At 42.2% G+C, this 21,730-nt stretch overlaps 1 protein-coding gene across 3 annotated transcripts in view; it reads left to right on the top strand.

The window, feature by feature from the left end:
* Positions 1–20,718, top strand: part of tmem218 (transmembrane protein 218) — a 53,332-nt gene extending 32,614 nt beyond the window's left edge. For all 3 annotated transcript variants that reach the window (XM_060909300.1, XM_060909299.1, XM_060909298.1), the window contains exon 5: positions 19,773–20,718. In XM_060909300.1, coding sequence (XP_060765283.1) covers positions 19,773–19,907 — 135 coding nt within the window. In that variant the 3' untranslated portion in view covers positions 19,908–20,718. The remainder of the gene's footprint in view (positions 1–19,772) is intronic.
* Positions 20,719–21,730: the final 1,012 nt, after the last annotated feature.

Genomic DNA, 21,730 nt, shown 5'->3' with positions numbered 1-21,730 from the left:
AAGAAAAATTCCATTGATGTGATAACCTGCTCATTCAGTACATTCAGGTAGTCGGCTGACTTCATTTTATTGCCCCATAATTTTACTGAGCCTCAACCTGACCAACTGAAGCAACCCCATATCATAACACTGCCTCCAGAGGCTTGGACAGTGGCCACTATGCATGATGGGTGCATCACTTCATGTGTTTCCCTTCTTACCCTGACACACCCATTACTCAGAAATAGAGTAAATCTGGACTCATCAAACCTTTTTCCATTGCTGCAGAATCCAATGTTTATGCTCCCTAGCAAATTGAAGCCTTTTCTCCTGATTAATCTCAGTAACAATGCTTTTCTCTTACTTTCACTATTAAGCATAGCTGTGAGTTCTGCTGTTGATTTTTTTAAATGATTTGACTTATTTAAGTGATCTCTGATCATGGTCAGTCAGGATTTTTTTTTTCCAACCACATTTTTCTACTAAGTTGATGGTTCACCACTATCCTTCCAGGTTTTAATAATGTGTTGGACAGTTCTTAACCCAATTCCAGTAATTTCAGTAATCTCCTTAGTTATTTTCTTTGCTTGATGCAGGCCAATAATTTGACCCTTCTGAAATACAGTAACATCTTTTCCACGACCACGGGATATGTCTTCCGACATGTTTGTTAAAGAAATGAGAAACTACTCACTGCATCAGTTAGGGTTAAAAGAATTGTTGCCATCTGAAACATATTAATCACTGCAGTAATTACAGTGCCTTGAAAAAGTATTCATACCCCTTGAACTTTTTCACATTTTTCCACCTTACAACCACGAACTTAAAAGTTTTTTTATTGAGATTTTATGTGATAGACCAACACAGAGTAGCACATAATTGTGAAGTGAAACGAAAATGATAAATGGTCTTCAAAATTTTAAACAAATAAAAATCTGAAAAATGTGGTGTGCATTAGTATTCAGCCCCCTGTACTCTGATACCTCTAAATAGAATCCAGTGCAATCAGTTGCCTTCAGAAGTCATCTAATTAGTTAATAGAGTCCTACTGTGTGTAATTTACTCTCAGCATAAATACACGTGTTCTGTGAAGGCCTCAGTGGTTTGTTAGAGAACACTGAAGAACAAACAGCATCATGAAGACCAAAGAACTCACCTGTCTGGTCAGGGATAAAGTTCTGGAGAAGTTTAAAGCAGGGTTAGGTTATAAAAAAATATCCCAAGCTCTGAACATCTCAAGAAGCACTATTCAACCCATCATTCAAAAATGGAAAAAGTATGGCACAACTGCAAACCTACCAAGACATGGCCGTCCACCTAAACTGACAGAGCGAGCAAGGAGAGCACTGGTCAGAGAAGCAGCCAAGAGGCCCATGATCACTCTGGAGGAGCTGCAGAAATCCACTGCTCAGGTGGGAGAATCTGTGCACAGGACAACTATAAGTCGTACACTCCACAAATCTGGCCTTTCTGGAAGAGTGGCAGGAAGAAAGCCATTGTTGAAAGACAGGCATAAGAAGTCCCATTTGCAGTTTGCCAGAAGCCATGTAGGGGACACAGCAAACATGTGGAAGAAGGTGCTTTGGTCAGATGAGACCAAAGTTGAACTTTTTTGGCCTAAATGCAAAGCGCTATGTGTGGCGGAAAACTAACACTGCTCATCACCATGCACACACCATCCCCACTGTGAAACATGGTGGTGGCAGCATCATGCTATGGGGATGCTTTTCTTTAGTAGGGACAGGGAAGCTGGTCAGAGTTGATGGGAAGATGGATGGAGCTAAATACAGGGCAATCCTGGAAGAAAACCTGTTGGAGGCTGCAAAAGACTTGAGCCTGGGAAGGAGATTCACCTTCCAGCAAAACAATGACCCTAAACATACAGCCAGAGCTACAATGGAATTGCTTAGATCAAAGAATATTCATGTCTTAGAATGGCCCAGTCAAAGTCCAGACCTAAATCCCATTGAGCATCTGTGGCAAGACTTGAAAATTGCTGTTCACAGACGCTCTCCATCCAATCTGGCTGAGCCTGAGCTATTTTGCAAAGAAGAATGGGCAAAAATTTCAGTGTCTAGATGTGCAAAGCTGGTAGAGACATACCACAAAAGACTTGCAGCTGTAATTGCAGCAAAAGGTGGCTCTACAAAGTATTGACACGGGGGCTGAATACTAATACACACCACATTTTTCAAATTTTTATTTGTTTAAAATTTTGAAGACCATTTATCATTTTCGTTTCACTTCACAATTATGTGCTACTCTGTGTTGGTCTATCACATAAAATCTCAATAAAAAACTTTTAAGTTTGTGGTTGTAAGGTGGAAAAATGTGAAAAAGTTCAAGGGGTATGAATACTTTTTCAAGGCACTGTATCCAATCAAAGGCTCATAAGTATTTTCTTATTTAAATCCAAATGGCAACTTTTTTGTGCCAGGCAGCGTATGTAATGTTATAAGTTAAGGATTTCAAATGTATGTGATACATTTGCTTACACCACCACAGCACAGTTGAATTCTCAGACAAGGTTCCAGCTGTACCATGAACAACAGGTTCATATTGTAGTAATATGCTCATTCTAATATATTTATTTATTTATTTATTTATTTATTTATTTTTTCTATAGTAACAGCTCATGCCCAGGGACTTATATGGAGGACACTCCACAAACTGTAATCTCAGGCTAATAATGAATTGATTTAATTAAAAAACATGTTTATCAATGAAAAATTGTATAATTGTTGATGTTGTGAAGTGTTTTTTTTTTCTTTTTCCCTTGTTAGGAGCCATTTATTTAACATTTATGAAAGGAGTCTCGACTATCAGTGCTTTGTAACAGTCACAGTGCTTTGCAAAGTTCCCCAAAATCTCCAAGATAGAGTTTACACTTTATAGTTTCTCTGAAAAACATGGGCTTCGTGAGAAAGACAGAGAAAAGGAGATGCCGATGAGGGAACACCTGGTTATCTATTGTTGCTATAACATAAGTAATAACCAGAATTGATTTTTCTCGCAGATGTTCCACAACATTATAACAGTTTATAGTTCGATTTAATGAGCAGTGTGTCATTCATTACCATGGTATAAGTGGAATAACGCATTCCAGTCCAGATTCATCTGACATTTTATGCCAGAATGCACCTTTAGATGTGTATATGTGGACTAGTACATGGAAAGCCTACAACTCCTATCCATTATTTAATCATGCATTGTATGGCACTGTTGATGTATGGGATTTATAATGATTACTTTGGACTGGAGAGGAGATATTTTTACACCCCAACAGAATTAAATGTCAGGTTTACAAACCAAGCTTGAGGACTACAATGAAAGGATGTAGGCTAATAACACAATAATGCAAGATGACCTTGTTCCCAATTTACATTGTCTAATTGTCATGCTGCTTGCATTGTAAGGTGTGTGTGTGTGCGTGTGTGTGTGTGTGTGTGTGTTTAACACAAAGACCTGGTATGGTTTATCTCTCTGCTGCAGCAGAATAGCACAAACACCCAGCAGCATATCCTCCCAATGTGCTTCTGCCAAAACCTGTGTCCTCTCTGCCAAACTGCCCCTTGCAGAACACACACACACACACACACACACACACACACACACACACACACACACACACACACACACACAATGCCACAGCCACAGTTTACATTCTGCCTTTCAGCCTGAGATTCAAACAGAATGGATCGAAAAAACCTAAATGTTTTAAAAGCTTTGGGAAATTGACAAAAAAACACAACTCTGTTCTTTCTAAGGTAATCACTAAGTGCCTCAGCACACAGTAGTGTTGTCTCTAAAGTAATCAGTTGCTGAGCATTAAACTGTTCTGTAATATTCATGTAATACCCAGCCATGGTGGCTGTCCTTGTTATTACTGTTTATGAGACTAATTATCTGTGGTAATGAAGGATGTGATGATCTCAGATTTGAGCTACAAGAGAAAGCAAAGTGAAATGGGCAAGGCAGTGATTCAGCTTGTGCTAAAAAGCATGTGTGTGCGTGTGTGTAGTACTACTGAAAAGTTTGGACACACCTAGTTCAAAGTTTTTTATTTTTATTAATTAAAAGTCACTTCCTGGCTTAAAGTAATAATGGATGTAATTTCTCTTTACTTAGTTGAGCGGTTCTTGACATAATATGGATTACTACAGTTGTGGAATAGGGCTATTTATTGTCTTTTTATTATTTACTGTTTACTGTTATACACTGTGGGGTGTATGGGGTGTCAGAGAGGGGTAGTACCTCTGACGGTGGGACATGTTGTGCTCTGTAGAGTAGTTCACCCATAATTGGTCCTCATCTGGCACTTAGCTCTCACCTCTGGCTCCAAGTAGCTGTTTGATTGCAACAGCGGCCACACCCTGGGTAACAGCTTCAACTGGCTGGCTAAACTCGGTGAGGGTAGCCGATAGGTTGCAAACCCTCGGTGACTTAGGGCTTGTCCACCCAGGCATGCGAAGACTGGCTCCAGCGGACTAGGAAGATGAGGTACCAACGAGGCCCAATGGCCAGAAAGGCGGTGTCAGCAGGCATTGTGGAGCGCCTAGAGCAGGATCAGACATGTAGGAGTCCTGGTCATCCACTGCAGCAGGAGGGGTCTGCAGGTGTAACGGTCTCCGTGCCACTGGGTCAAGGTTCCTTCTGCCGAGAGAGTGGGATTGCCCCCATGCAACAGCTCTTCCACTTAAAACAACTCACACACAGGTGTCTGTGAACTCACTCACTGATCATCACTGCAATACATGTGGGCACCTGTGTGCATCCAGTCTTGGACTACGGAGCCACAGGTGCTCCCACCCCCCATGAGAACACAGATGTTATCATCAGAACCAATGGACTACCAAGAAAGAGAAGGATTACTGTTTGATTTCAAACACATTAAGAAGGCAAAAAATTCCTCTAATTAACTTTTGACGAGGCACACCTGTTAATTGAAAATCATTCCAAGTGACTACCTCATGAAGCTAGTGAAGATAATGCCAATAATATGTAAAGCGTTATCAAGGGAAACGGTGGCTACTTTGAAGAATCTAAAATATGAAACATTTTTTTAACACTTTGTTTTGTTTACCACAATTCCATATATGTTCCGTATGTAATTTCATAGTTTTGATGTCTTCAGTATTGTTCTACAATGTAAAAAATAGTCAAAATACAGAAAAACCTATGAGTGAGTACAGTGTCTTTCAAAAGTATTCATCCCCCTTGGTGTTTGTCCTGTTTTGTCGCATTACAAGCTGGAATTAAAATGGATTTTTGGGGGGTTAGCACCATTTGATTTACACAACATGCCTACAACTTTAAAGGTAAAAATTGTTGTTTTATTGTGACACAAACAATAATTAAGATGAAAAAAGACAGAAATCTAGAATGTACATAGGTATCCCCCCCCCCCCCCCCCCAAAAAAAGTCAATACTTTGAAGAGCCACCTTTTGCTGCAATTACAGCTGCAAATCTCGGGGTATGTCTCTATTAGCTTAGCACATCTAGCCACTGGGATTTTTGCCCATTCCTCAAGGCAAAACTGCTCCAACTCCTTCAAGTTAGATGGATTGTGTTGTTGTTGTACAGCAATTTTCAAGTTATGCCACAGATTCTCAATTAGATTGAGGTCTGGGCTTTGATTAGGCCATTCCAAGACATTTAAATATTTCCCTTTAAACCACTCCAGTGTAGCTTTAGCAGTATGTTTAGGAATATTGTCCTGTTGGAACGTGAACCTTCGTCCCAGTCTCAAACCTCTGGCCGACTCAAACAGGTTTTCCTCCAGAATTGCCCTATATTTAGTGCCATCCATCTTTCCTTGAGTCCTGACCAGCTTTCCTGTCCCTGCAGATGAAAAATATCCCCACAGCATGATGCTGCCACCACCATGCTTCATGGGAGGAGTGGTGTTCCCAGAGTGTTGGGTTTGTGTCACAGATGGCATTTCCCATGATGGCCAAAAAGATCAATTTTAGTCTCATTTGACCAGAGAATGTTCTTCCATGTGTTTGGGGAGTCTGCCACATGCTGTTGGGCAAACTCCAAACGCGTTTTCTTAAACAATGGGTGGTAAAAGAGATCAACTGGACTTGCTTGAAGGTTCTTGAAGACGTTTCACCTCTCATCCGAAAGGCTTCTTCAGTTCTGTCTGACGAATAGGGAGTATCGGGTATTTATCCTCTCATGGATGAAAAGCAAACTTAAGGTGTCGTTGAGTCATCCTGTTAGTGTGGGTCACTGGGGGCTGGGTGTGAACAGCCTAGAGAGTTGTTGGGGTGATCAATGGGTTGCTGGTTCTCTCTGTCCTCCTGTAAGTCACTGAAAACAGCTGGGGTTTGGTGTGCATTCAGTTGTCTGGGAAGTGTGCCAAGGACTGCATTGTAGGTGGCTGATAAATGGTGTCTTAGACCACCACCTCTCTTCAGTGATGGTCATTCCAGGTTGACAAAAATGGCTTCTTTAACTCCTCGCTCATACCAATGATCCTCTCTGGCTAAAATGTGTACGTTGCAATCCTGAAATGAGTGTCCTTTGTTGTTAAGATGAAGATAGACAGCAGAGTCCTGGCCTGAGGAACTGGCTCTCCTGTGTTGAGCCATGCGTCTGTGAAGCAGTTGTTTTGTTTCCCCAATATATGAGTCCGTGCATTCCTCACTGCACTGAATTGCATACACTACGTTGTCCTGTTTGTGTCTGGGTATTCTGTCCTTAGGGTGGACCAGTTTCTGCTTCAGGGTGTTACTGGGTCTGAAGTGTACCGGAATGTTGTGTTTATAGAAGATCCTCCTGAGTTTCTCAGATAGACCTGAAATGTAGGGAATGACAATGTTCTTGCGTTTGTTCCTGTTATCTTCCTTGTCCATTTCTGCTCTTGAAAAAAGCCCAGTTGAAGTACCCGCAGTTCTGAAGTGCTTTCTTGATGTGATTTTGCTCCTTCTCTTTTCCCTCTACCGTTGTAGGAATGTTCTGAGCCCTGTGTTGCAAGGTCCTAATGACCCCCAATTTGTGTTCCAGTGGGTGGTGTGAGTCGAAGAGTAGGTACTGGTCTGTGTGTGGGGGGTTTCCAGTAGACCTCGATGCTAAGGCTTCTGTCTTGTCTAATGTGTACATTACAATACAAGGAGGCTAGATTATTCCCACTGACGTCCTCCTGAGTGAAATTGATGTTGATATCCACTGCATTGATGTGCTTAGAGAAAGCTTCCACCTCATGGGTTTTGATTTTAACCCAGGTGTCATCCACATACCTGAACCAGTGGCTGGGAGCAACTCCTGAATAACTTGGGAGTTTTTGACTTGATGTGGCATGTTTCCAACAAGAGGAGCCAGGATGGTGGCTAGGTGTTTGGCAATGTTATAGGTGACAGACACCTAGCCACCATCCTGGCTCCTCTTGTTGGAAACACGCCACATCACGTCAAAAACTCCCAAGATTTTGCTACTAAAGTTGCAGACCTCAAACTAGACTCAGATGAAACCATGGTTTCCTACGATGTCACTTCTCTATTCACCTGCATTCCCACCACAGAAGCAGTCAAATCTGTTAGAAAACAACTCCTTCAAGACAGCACCTTACTGGATAGAACGAATCTCACCATGGACCAGATTTGCACCCTGCTTGACCTCTGCCTGACCACCACCTATTTCCAGTTTAATGAAAATGTCTACAGACAGAAGCATGGATGCACCATGGACTCACCATGGATGCAATAGGGGACTCAATGGTCCCCTATTGTGGCCAATCTATACATGGAGGAAGTGGAACATAAAGCTGTGACCACTTTTTCAGGAGTTGCTCCCAGCCACTGGTTCAGGTATGTGGATGACACCTGGGTTAAAATCAAAACCCATGAGGTGGAAGCCTTCTCTAAGCACATCAATGCAGTGGATATCAACATCAATTTCACTCGGGAGGACATCAGTGGGAATAATCTAGCCTCCTTCTATTGTAATGTACACATTAGACAAGACAGAAGCCTTAGCATCAAGGTCTACTGGAATCCCCCCACACACAGACCAGTACCTACTCTTCGACTCACACCACCCACTGGAACACAAATTGGGGGTCATTAGGACCTTGCAACACAGGGCTCAGAACATTCCTACAACGGTAGAGGGAAAAGAGAAGGAGCAAAATCACATCAAGAAAGCACTTCAGAACTGCGGATATCCCAACTGGGCTTTTTTCAAGAGCAGAAAAAGGAACATAATGGACAAGGAAGATAACAGTAATAAACACAAGAACATTGTCATTCCCTACATTTCAGGTCTATCTGAGAAACTCAGGAGGATCTTCTATAAACACAACATTCTGGTACATTTCAGACCCAGTAACACCCTGAAGCAGAAACTGGTCCACCCTAAGGACAGAATACCCAGACACAAACAGAACAACATAGTGTATGCAATTCAGTGCAGTGAGGAATGCACGGACTCGTATATTGGGGAAACAAAACCACCGCTTCACAGGCGCATGGCTCAACACAGGAGAGCCAGTTCTTCAGGCCAGGACTCAGGCTGTCTATCTTCATCTTAACAACAAAGGACACTCATTTCAGGATTGCAACGTACGCATTTTAGCCAGAGAGGATCATTGGTACGAGCGAGGAGTTAAAGAAGCCACTTTTGTCAATCTGGAACGACCATCACTGAACAGGGGTGGTGGTCTAAGACACCATTTATCAGCCACCTACAATGCAGTCCTTGGCACACTTCCCAGACAACTGAATGCACACCAAACCCCAGCTGTTTCCAATGACTTACAGGAGGACAGAGAGAACCAGCAACCCACTGATCACCCCAACGACTCTGTAGGCCATTCACACCCAGCCCCCAGTGACCCACACCAACAGGATGACTCAGTGACACCTTAGGTTTGCTTTTCATCTATGAGAGGATAAATACCTGGTACTCCCTATTAGTCAGACAGAACTGAAGAAGCCTTTTGGATGAGAGGTGAAACGTCTTCAAGAACCTTCAAGCAAGTCCAGTTGCTCTCTTTTACCACCCACAGTTTAATATGACCTGGATGACTGAGAATCTTCACAGACACGTTTTCTTAAACATTGTTTTATTTATTTATTCTGGCCACTCTTCCATAAAGCCTCGCTCTGTGGAGTATATGGCTTAAAGTGTCCTATGGACAGATACACCCATCTCCGCTGTGGATCTTTCCAGATCCTTCAGTGTTATCTTTGGTGTCTTTGTTGCATCTCTGATTAATGCCCTCCTTGCCTGGTCTGTGAGTTTTAGTGGGCAGCCTTCTCTTGTCAGGTTTGTAGTGGTGCCATATTCTTTCCATTGTGCTATAATGGATTTATTGGTGCTCCCTGGGATATTCAAAGTTTGGGATATTTTTTATAACCCAACCCTGATCCATACTTCTTCAAAACCTTGTCTCTGACATGTTTGGAGTGCTCCTTGGTTCTCATGTTGCTTGCTTAGTAGCATTGCAGAGTCAGGATCCTTCCAGAACAGGTTGATTTATCCAGACATAATGTGACAGATCATGTGACACTTTGTTTGCACACAGGTGGATCTTAATCAATTAATCATGTGACTTATGAAGTGAAACGGTTGGACCAGCTCTTATTTAGGGGTTTCATACGAAAGGGGGTGAATACCTATGCCCACTCCAGAGTTCTGTTTTTTCATCTGAATTATTGTTTGTGTCACAATAGAACAGTTTTCACCTTTAAAGTGGCAGGCATGTTGTGTAAAGCAAACGGTGCTAACCCCCAAAAAATCCATTTTAATTCCAGTTTGTAATGCAGCAAAACAGGACAAACATGAACGGGGATGAATACTTTTGCAAGACACTGTAGGTGTGTCCAAACACAGTACCAAGTCGAATGTTTGGACACACTGAATCATTCATATGTTTTTCTGAGCCAAAACATCTCATCTCATCTCATTATCTCTAGCCGCTTTGTCCTGTTCTACAGGGTCGCAGGCAAGCTGGAGCCTATCCCAGCTGACTACGGGCGAAAGGCAGGGTACACCCTGGACAAGTCGCCAGGTCATCACAGGGCTGACACATGGACACAGACAAACATTCACACCCACATTCACACCTACGGTCAATTTAGAGTCACCAGTTAGCCTAACCTGCATGTCTTTGGACTGTGGGGGAAACCGGAGCACCCGGAGGAAACCCACGCAGGAGCCAGAACATGTCGGTTGGGTTTTGTAAAACTGCCAAACTGTAATGTTTAGCGATTTAATGCACAGCAACATTAAAGCAGATATGCAGAACCTTTATTTTTAAATAAATTTCTGAGTGGATAGTATCTTCATCCTTGACTCTTGTATGCTGCATAAATGGGAATAAAAAATATATTTTTGAGAGTTAAAATCGACTGCAAAGTTCGCATTTGAGCTGCCCCGCTGAGCTAGCCATCCCTGAGTGCGTGACGTCACTGCTGTAACCGGTTTTAAGGCCGAGGCCTTTTATAGCTATAGACCAAAGTCATATAAATTAAAATTTAGGGTGAAAGTAAGAATACCGTGTCCGACTTGCTCAACTAAAGGCCTCTGCATGCTCGTGCAACAAGGCTTTCGCAGATAGCTTTTCACAGACAGTTGTAATTTATTGTTGAGCGGGAGTAGTAGGCGTGCGCGATGTTATTCACCGGCACAACGCAAGGGGGCGCGAAGTCGCTAGGAGTAGTTGGTGGGTGTGGTTAGTGGAGTGTTTATCCTCCGGTTACTTATAATGACTAGAACTTTTTTTTTTATAATGACTAGAACTGGAGTCGTATAGATGTACGTACTTCCTCAATCAACTGCTCTTCATGCTGCTCCATCTTCGCTCGTGTTTTTAAAAATGCCGGTCGTGAAAACAAACCAAACCGGGAAAGTAGGGAAGCGGAAGTGCGTGTACAGCGGATGTAGAGTGGACCAATCAGAGCCCTCTTGTCTGCGAGGCTTCTGCGGTGGTCACAATTTTTGGGAGGTGCGCGCAGAGCGTCTGCGAAGGTGGGGGGGCTATGCAGACACTGTCTGCGACACCGTCTGCGAGGACTGGGTTGTCAGCATAAATTGGTCTTAAGACTGATTTGACTTCATTGATTGTGGATTGACTCTCATTAAAACAGGATAGGTGTTATAACTTATGCAACATACATGTACATGCATGCATTTTCACTGATAAAACGTAACAGACTAATTAAATAATCAGATGAACTGAGACAATCACATTCTGAAGCAAATTAAATAATCTTATACTGGTAACTTAAACACACAATACAAGTTACATGTATTAATTTAAATGCAGGTAAACAATGTATTGGTTTTTTTATCCAAATGAGAGTCGGAGCTTACCTGTCTGTATTCTCACTTCTTGAAGGCCGATCTTGTGGCCGATTGTTTTGAAACAATCTGACTTTCAGTTGTTCAGTCACTTCTTTAACGTAAGGGCGAGGTGGCAGCAATATCCAGTTTAGAAATAAGACGGCTGGTCCACTCATTCTCTATTTTGTCCATACGGAGTACTCCGTCATTATTGCTCGGCTCAGGCAATTACTAAAACCCAGGACGGAACGGGACGTCACCGGTTTTAGCAACAACTGCGGGGAGGTCACTGCACGAGCGATATGTCACATCTCATTCCATCCCGGGTTTTAGTAACAACCCTCGGCTCACTCCAGGAGGACTGGTGCAACTGAACTCATCCCATTCTCATTATCTCTAGCCGCTTTATCCTTCTACAGGGTCGCAGGCAAGCTGGAGCCTATCCCAGCTGACTACGGGCGAAAGGCGGGGTACACCCTGGACAAGTCGCCAGGTCATCACAGGGCTGACACATAGACACAGACAACCATTCACACTCACATTCACACCTACGGTCAATTTAGAGTCACCAGTTAACCTGACCTGCATGTCTTTGGACTGTGGGGGAAACCGGAGCACCCGGAGGAAACCCACGCGGACACGGGGAGAACATGCAAACTCCACACAGAAAGGCCCTCGCCGGCCCCGGGGCTCGAACCCAGGACCTTCTTGCTGTGAGGCGACAGCGCTAACCACTACACCACCGTGCCGCCCGCAACTGAACTTTGCTTTTTAAAAATAAATAAATAAAATAAATACTTTTTCTTGTAGTTTTCTTTTTCTTTAATTGTTGATACTGCACCCTCTTTCAATACAGGCTTATAGCCAACACCCCTCAACAGATCAGAGGTTTTGTATGAGTCCTCAATAAAGTGTGCAGAGCAGAGGAGAGACCACTTCATAGGCGCCCAATGTGCCCGTGAACTTCTCACAAAACGCGTCCAAATCTTTGCAGTTTGAACATTCTTGGACCATGAATGCAAAGTAAATCCACCTTCTGTCATGTTGCTCCACCCGCCAGCAACACATCTACGTAGCATGGTGATAAATTAGCTCAAAATGGAGGATCGGAGTTGCATTCAGCTCTGTGTGTTAGTATAGTGGAAATGGCGATGAGACCGATAGACTTCCTGCTGTGATGTTACGGACATCAAGGTCATTCACTCAGACCACTACCTATATAAATCACTTTAATCGTAAAAATTACTATATTAGATTTATTGTTAATGCTTAAAACTATTCCTGTGCCATTCTTGAGGTCTCAAGGCATTTATAAACAAAAGTGAGGCCATGGCTCTGCGTATATGCTTTAAGCACACTGATGAACTCTGTTTCTCTGTAAAACTTCCTGCTGTTGGCATGAGTTTTGTCTCCAAATAAAAAAACCCTTACTGTACATTCAAAAGTCTTTACTAATCTAGAAAATACAGAAGATTGGTACTCAAACTTTGCAGTAGGTTTTAAGGCTACATGAGAGGTGTTTAAAATTCAAACACTAACTGTAAGAGGAAAAATGGTTAGTGTTAATACTCAGCAATGCTCTCGTGTGTAAGTATGCAATTTGAGACAAGATGTTAGGGTGTTTATTCAGTTGTGGACACAGTGTCAGATGGTGCTATACGGATGCTGCTATTTATATTGGTATTGTACCATGCAGAGGTGTCACAATGATTTCTCAGAATGTGTACCGGTACATGTGCCAGTTTAAATAACCACAGGCTATGCACAGCAGCCATCTTGTGTACATGTACAATATGCACAAGTAAAAACAAGTGTAAGTGAAGCTTTAGAATTAGTGATAAGTCCTTTCCTTTAAGTTTTTCACTGTAGCAAAGTTTTCAGGAAAAAGGGTAGTTTGTGGTTTTGGTTTTTGGGTAACATGGCAAGCTACATTTTGTGTTATTAACTTCAAGACAGAAGGGAAAAAAATAGAGCCTAGGGAGGGAACAACTGTTTAAACATAACTATTATGGCATTAAACATACCTATAAAACATCAAAGGTGTTGTTCATTCGTGAATAAAAAGTAATTGATGTGGTATAAGAGGAGTAAAACAATTTGGAATATAACGTGATGGGAATATAATTAGCTTTGGCATGGTAACTGTAACACTGCTCCATATCAGGCTGCATCACACTACCCTGTCATTGATTGATTTCCTGTTACAGCACACCCTGTCACATTGATCAGTTTAACTGGCCACAGATTCTCGTAGCATACATACTTATTTACATGCAGGTTAATTAAATGATTGTCTAATTTGATCAGATAATTCACATTTCTTGTTTGAAAGGCCCACTCGGTTAACATGACCACAGCAGAGTCCTATTTTGGTTTGATTATCCATATGAAGCAATATCGTGTTATTGTGTACAAAGTCAAGGAATTGTACAACTTCAAATCAGAAGAAGTTGGGACAGTATGTTGAAATTAAAACCAGAAACAACGATTTGTAAATAATCTTTGACCTGTATTGCACTCAAAAGAATACAACAGCACCTTCTGTGATGTTTTACTTCATTAATTTTATTGTTTTGGGGTTTTTTCCCAAAATAAACACTTCAATTTTGATTAATTTATTAATTTTTTGTACCACTTATCCATTATGGGTCGTGGGTAAGCTGAAGCTAATCCCAGCTGACAGCAAGAGGCAGGGTACACCCTGGATAGGTCATCAATCTATCGCAGGGATGAACAAGATGAACAACCATTCACACCTGCATTCAATTCTGATTCTTACAACACATTTAAAAAAAGTTGGGACTGTAAAGCATTTACCACTTTGTAATGTTGCCATTCCTCCTCACACACTTAAAAGATGTTTATTTAGGGACTGAAGACACCAAGTGATCAAGGGTTTCAGGTGTTATTTTGTTCAATTGTTCCTCCAAACAGGTCTTAAGGTGTGTATCAGTACATAGTCGTCAATGTCACATTTTTTGTGACAAAATCTGCCACACATTCTCTATTGGGAGCAGAACAGGACTGCAGGCAGGCTAGTCCAGCTCCCGCACAATTTTCTTTCGCAGCCATGTGTGTGCAGAATGTGGTTTTGCATTGTCTTGTTGAAATATGGCAGCATATGTTGCTCCAAAATCTCAATATACTTTTGTGCATTAATGCTGCCTTTGCAGAAGTGTAAGTTACCTTTGCCAAGGGCACTGACACAACCCTATCCATGACAGACCCTGGCTTTTGGACTTGTTGCTGGTAACAGACTGGATGGTCCATTTTGCCTTTGGTCCGGACCACACAGCTTCCATTTCTTCAAAAAAAAAACCCTGGAATACTGATTTGTCTGACCACAATAGACATTTCCACTGTGTGATGGAAACTTCACAAGGGCCAAACTGTTTTGGGCCATCAGAGCAGCAAAGCGCGCACACGTCCAGAGAATCCACAGCTACTTCCAGGACAGTGGCGACACATGGTGCATGTGGCAGGGCATCCAGGCTGTCACGAACTTCAGGACAACACCACCTGCCTGTGACAATGATGCCTCCCTTTCAGATGCGCTGAACAGCTTCTATGCATGGTTTGAAGCACAGAATGGTGTGGCAGCGAGGAAGACCATCCCTCCTCCCAATGACCAGGTGCTGTGTCTGACTACAGCCAATGTGAGCAAAACTCTATGCAGAGTCAACCCATGGAAGGCTGCTGGACCAGACAACATCCCTGGTAAAGTGCTCAGAGGATGTGCGGACCAGCTGGCAGATGTTCTCACTGACATCTTCAACATCTCCCTGAGCAACGCAGTTGTTGCTTCAAGACCACTACCATCGTCCCCGTTAGTTAAATGCTTCAAGACCACTACCATCGTCCCCGTGCCGAAGAAGCCTTCAGTGTCCTGCCTCAATGACTAGCGTCCCGTTGCACTCACACCCATCATTATGACGTGCTTCGAGAGGCTTGTCATCAGGTACATAAAGACCCTGTTGCCTCCCTCACTGGACCCCTCTGCAGTTCATATATCACCGTAACCGGTCCACAGATGACGCCATAGCCACCACCCTTCATCTGGCCCTTAGCCACCTGGACAAGAAGGACATGTACATTCGAATGATGTTCATAGACTTCAGTTCAGCATTCAGCACTATCATCCCTCAACAGCTAATTGGAAAGCTGAGCCTGAATACCTCCCTCTGCAACTGGATCCTGGATTTCTTGACTGAGAGACCTCAGTCAGTCCAGATTGGGTGCAGAACTTCCAGCACCACCATACTGAGCACTGGAGCACCCCAGGGCTGTGTGCTCAGTCCACTGCTATTCACTCTGCTGACTCACAACTGTGCAGCAACTCAGTTCGAATCACATCATCAAGTTTGCTGATGACACAACTATGGTGGGTCTCATCAGTAAAAACGACAAGTCAGCATACAGAGAGGAGGTGCAGTGGCTATCGGACTGGTGCAGAGTCAACAACCTGTATCTGAACACGGACAAAACAAAAGAGATGGTTGTTGACTTCAGAAGAACACAGAGTGACCACTCTCCACTGTACATTGACGGCTTACTCTTGGAGAATGTCGAGCACTAAATTCCTCAGTGTTCATCTGGTGGAGAACTTCACCTGGTCCCTCAACACCAGCTCCATTGTCAAGAAATCCCAGCAGCGCCTCTACTTCCTATGGAGGCTGAGGAAAACCCATCACCCATCCTCAGAATATTCTACAGAGGGGGTATTGAGAGCATTCTGAGCAGCTGCATCATGGTCTGGTTTGGGAATTGCATGGTCTCAGATCGCAAGACCCTACAGTGCATCATGAGGACAGCTGAGAAGATCATCAGAGTCTCTCTTCCCTTCATCACGGACATTTACACCACACGCTGCATTCGGAAAGCCACCAGCATCGTGGCCAACCCCACACACCCCTCACACAATCTCTTCACCCTCCTGCTGTCTGGAAAAAGGTCCCTAAGCATTCGGGCCTTCACAACCAGACCCTGTAACAGTTTCTTCCCACATGCTGTCAGACTCCTCAATTCTGATGGACTGGACTGATTCCCACGGACTGTTGAACACACCACTCACACTGCAGTATTTGCACAGTAGACAGTAATGCACTATTGCTTACAATGTTTACAGTGTCTCTCTCGCTTTCTCTCTCTCTCACTCTCACACACACACACACACACACACACACACACAAGGTTTACATTTATCTATTCCCTTTTTCATACACTACCTCAGTTCCTCATGCCATCAGACTCCTCAACAGTCTGAGGGACTGAACTGATTCTCATGGACTGTTGAACACACCACTCACACACAGACTGTTGAACACACCACTTGCATTGCAATCTTTGGTTGACGTGGGGCGGCCTTGGGCTGAGGTGCCCTTGAGCAAGGTGCCTAACCCCTGACTGCTCCCCGGGCGCTCTAGTGTGGCTGCCCACTGCTCTGAGTGTGTGTGCATGTGTTCACTGCTTCAGATGGGTTAAATGCAGAGGATGAATTTCACTGTGCTTGAAGTGTGCATGTGACAAATAAAGGTTTCTTCTTTCTTCTTCTTCTTCTCTCTTCTTCTTCTTTGCACAGTGGACAATAATGCACTATTGCCTTACAATGTTTACAGTGTCTTTCACACACAAGGTTTACATTTATTTATTCCCTTTTCATACACTACCTCAATATGCACACTTTACTCTGCACTTTATTTGTGTCTGCACTTTGTTTGTGTCATTTATTGTCCGTTTATTGTCTGTCTGTTGTGTCATTTATCGTCTGCAGTGTTGCACTTGTTACACTCTTTTTCACTTTGTTGTTATATGTAGATTTGTAGTCCTGTGATGTTTAATGTAGCACCATGGTCCTGGAGAAACGTTGTTTCTTTTTAACTATGTTCTGTACCCAACTGTATATGGTTAAAATGACAAATAAAAAGACCTTGACCTTGTGATGGTTCATCCCAGATGTCTCTGAACCCGGGGAAATCAACAATGCTTCTGGACACAGTTAACATAACTTCCTTTTTGCACAGTAAACTTCCTTTTTCCTTTTGGACAGCTTTAACTGGCATTTGTGGATGTAAGTCTGTATTGTAATGGTTATATCAGCTATGGATGAATGATGGTTCTTGATGCAGTGCTGTCTGAGGGATCAGAGATCACGGGTTTTCAGCTTAGGCTTGTGCCCTTGCCAAAATTCCTCCAGATTCCTTTAATTGTTTAATGACATTATGCACCACAGATGGTGAGCTAGCCAAATCAATTCCTAACTTTCTTTGAGGAACATTGGTTTTAAAAATTTCAATAATTTTCTCACGCATTTGTTGACAAACTGGAAATCCTTTCCCCATCTTTGCTCCTCATAGACTAGGCCTTTCCTGGATACTGATTTTGTACCAAATCATGATTACAATCACCGGTTGACATCACCTGTTTCAAATCACATCATTATTTAATTGTTTTACCTCATTACTAGCCCTAAATTGCCCGTCTCAACTTTTTTGGGAACCTTTTTGTTCCCAAAAGGCCTGAAATGCAGGAATGGATGTATATTAACAAATGAAATGAAGTTGACCAAATAAAACATGAAATATCTTGGGTTCTTACTGTCTGTAATGAAATGCAAGTGAGAGTAAATTTATAAATCACTGCTTTCTTTTTTTAAATTTTCATTTTCCATACTATCCCATTTTTTGTATGATTTGGGGTTGTGTATTATAAGTATTGAATGAAAATCGGCTGTGTTTCTAAACTGGCTGAATAATTTTAATTCAGTAATTTTGATTTCACTTATCTTGATTAGCATTTTAGCCATTATCATGCATTCCATCCATCCATCCATCCACTATCTATACCGCTTATCCATCAGGGTTATGTAGGAAGTTGGAGCCAATCCCAGCTGACTTCGGACAAGAGTTCAGGTACAGCCTGGGTAGGTCACCAGTCTATCGCAGGGTTAGCACAGAGACAAAAAAAAAACACTCACAGCCAAATTAGAGTAGCCAGTTGACCTAATCTGCATGTCTTTGGACTGTGGGAGGAAACCCACATAGTCACAGGAAGAATATGCAAACTCTACACAGAAAGGCCCCATTCGATCGGCAGGTTCAAACCCACAACCTTCTTGCTGTGAGGCAACTGTGCTAACCACTGCACCACAGTGCCAGCCATCATGCATTCTTAAATACAATTCATACAGTATCAAGCACGTCATGTAATTTTACTCTTGACACTTCATTGCAGTAGCACTGTGTACAAGGTTGGGGACAGCTGTTTAGGTCAAAAGGTATGACTTTCTGGCTAGTGTTAGCTGAATGGCTAGCCTGATATTTTACTCAGCTTGTGATCTGATGCAAGAACTTGCCGTATTTTTTTTTTTAAATCATGTGATTTTGTCTCTGAAAGGAGTCCCAAAGCTAATGCCTGTTTTAATTCCTTTTGTGTTAAAATGCTAAAATATGGATAAGTAAATCTGTATTTGTTTTGTACAAGATAAAATTACGATATCACAATATGAAAACGTAATAGCAGCACTGATTTATACACGAAGAATGCTCTTTTCATTTCAGTCCTAAGTGCATATGGAGAGCGAGTCACCCAGGACTGTGAAATGAGCCTCATTGTGTGCTCATGTTCTGCTGCCTGTGGTAAAAGTTTGAGCAGATCGTCTGCTTCTCCTGATAAGCGACGGTCTGTTGTATAAGAAATGTTGGAGCCTTAGCTGTTGTACAAAAACATATCACAGTGCCAATTAGGCTGGTCCCAAACAGGATCTGGGCACGGCTCACTCAATGCCGCATTAATAAAACATGGACACTGCTCCTTGCTTCGCTAGCCGGCTAATTGGCAAATTAGAAAGTGAGATGCGTTAAACGAGAGAACACTGCATTCACTGGAGACGATGCCCTCCCCCCATTCGTGCACACAGAAGCACACACACACACATGCACAGAGAGAGACTCTTTCTCGTTCTCTGTCTTTCTCCTGGTCCATGTCTGTCACTCTTTTGCACACATTCATTTTCATTTTTTCTTCTCTGTCTCGCACTGTCTTACACACACACACACACACACTGTTCTTAACATAGCTGAATACCTTTAGGGATATGTGCTGCTTTATTTCTTTATTGCGTAAAGCTTGAATTCAACACGTACATCTAAATACAAACTTGAACATTTTAAATGTAACTAAAGTGCACTGAAGAGAAAAGGATAAGTGTGTTGGTTCAGTTAATATAACAATAGGGCAAGTTTTCTTTCCTTACGAAGGCTTTTTTAAAAGATATGATCAGATGATGAGCAGGATTCTATGATATCGATAGTGTATATAGAAATAAATAAGCATATGGAAAGTACATCTTGTAAGAAATGAATCATCATTTCACTTCTTCAATTTCAGGAAGGAGGTTCTACTGACCTCTAGTGGAGAAATGAGATTGAAATCCATCCTTGGATTTTGTCTAAAGGAGAGTTTCAATGCTGTCAAGCTGATAATGTTGTAATCTGCTGTGTTTCAGATAGTGGACACCTTCTTCATCAGCCGGTACGTGCTCCTGGCAGTAGTGAGTGTGGTCTTCCTGGTGTCTCTGTTTATCTTCTTACCCTTCCACCTCCTGGAGTCGGTGTATGCCAAGCCCCTGAGAGCCCACTAGAACAGGGCCTGGCACATGCCAATTCCCTCTTGGATCAGATAAACCTCATGGCCAATAAGGTGGACTTCAGATGAGTCTCCTACAAAGAGGCTCCACTTATTTTTGTCTGCCAGCCAAATCAGATGTTCTGACCTCTCTCTGTCTGACCATAAAACTTAAAGATAGCGCTGCTACTGTAAAGACAGAGATACATGTTTGATTCGATGTATCTCCAGTTAATAGACTTAAGTAGCTATAGTGAGTTACTCTGTTATTTTCAAGTGCTGGGATTGTACAAGTGGCCCTGTGATAAAGCTTTGGACTACTGTTTGGGAATTTGTTCAAATCCCATCACCACTAGTTAGGTCCTTAAGCAAGACACTTAAATCTCAACTGCTCTGTTGATTGTAGATTGTTTATTATAAATATCAGTATTATTAACTCTGCATGATTTAGTTAAGAACTGATGCCACTCTATTAACTGGTGACCTACTACCCCTTATTGTGCAGACAGACAACGCAAATCAGACATTTCATCAGCTCTGCACCATTTTGACATGCTAATTTGGCTCACTAGAAGTGTTTTTTTAAAGACCATCTCTTTACAACTGTGACAAAAGCGCTGGGAGCAGAATTGGGTGCTTCAGCAGAATGTCAAGCTGTGCAAGTCGATTATTTGGATTGTAACAAGGAAATGCTCTGTTTGGGTTTTTGTTGCATTACATCTGTCAAAAGTTCATCTATCTTTAAGAGAGATGGACGTCATTACAGCGCTTCATTCATGTGACTGTTTATGTGTATACTGTTCACTCTGAATACATTATGAAGCTTGTTGAGGTCTAGTGTTTGCGTCTAATAAAAGACAGTTTGTTTAGACTCTGTAAACAATTTGGCTGGTCCACATCTTTTGAGACACTACCTCAGGCTCCATTCATTCTCTTTGTTGCTTACATGGTGCTAAGCGCCTGAAGCGGTATTGGCAAATTTTCCAGAGATTATCGTCTGGAGTTGGTAAACAACTCTCAGAGCCTTTTAGCGCATTTAAATGTTATTTACCAACTAACTGGAAATGAGAAATTGAATAAATAAAAGTCCTACTAATTGTACCTTTAAAGGAGAATGGCTATGCTCTCCTATTATGAGAAGTTCTTGCAGTTATAATGGAACAGTTTTCAAGAAATATTTTGCAGATCCCGCACTCAATGAGTTTGTATTTTTAGAATGTGGGCTCACCTGGAAAATGCTTTTCACACCTACCTAATCATGTCATCATGTACCATCTGTGCCAGATATTTCCCTCTGTAACAGACCTGTACCCATGTGTGACAGTGTATCAGCCTATCTGATGGAAGGGATAGAAATTTTATATTTGATGGCACAGTTATGTGATCTCCCACATCTCAAGTCTTCACCAGATTCTTAAAAAAAATTAGAAGAAGATCAGGGAGCTGGGAAGGACGTGCAGTGAAATTCCAACCAGTTTGATGAAAGAGAATCTAATGAATCAAATCCAATCCTATTAGTTCCGGCCCACATCTCAACACTGAGGCTTTCTGAGGGCTAATGGATGGATGGATGGATGGATGGAGAAGTGGTTAGATAGAGGAATAAGGGTATGAATGGAGATCTGCACTGATGAAACTGAAGCTTATTCCGTCCTTCAGGATTACAGAATCACTAACCGAATCATTTAGGACTCCTTATATTCCTGCAGTTAATTCCAGTTCTATATGTCAAGACATCATCATTTATGTTTGGTGTGCATATATCTGTTTATTTGAGAGCATGGTGATATCAAAAGCAAACACAATCCTGATCAGCAGTATGACCTTCTACCGCTAGTC

This window comes from Neoarius graeffei, chromosome 25, assembly GCF_027579695.1.
Source record: "Neoarius graeffei isolate fNeoGra1 chromosome 25, fNeoGra1.pri, whole genome shotgun sequence".
Lineage (NCBI taxonomy): Eukaryota > Metazoa > Chordata > Actinopteri > Siluriformes > Ariidae > Neoarius > Neoarius graeffei.
This window is presented reverse-complemented; position numbering and strand designations above follow the sequence as displayed.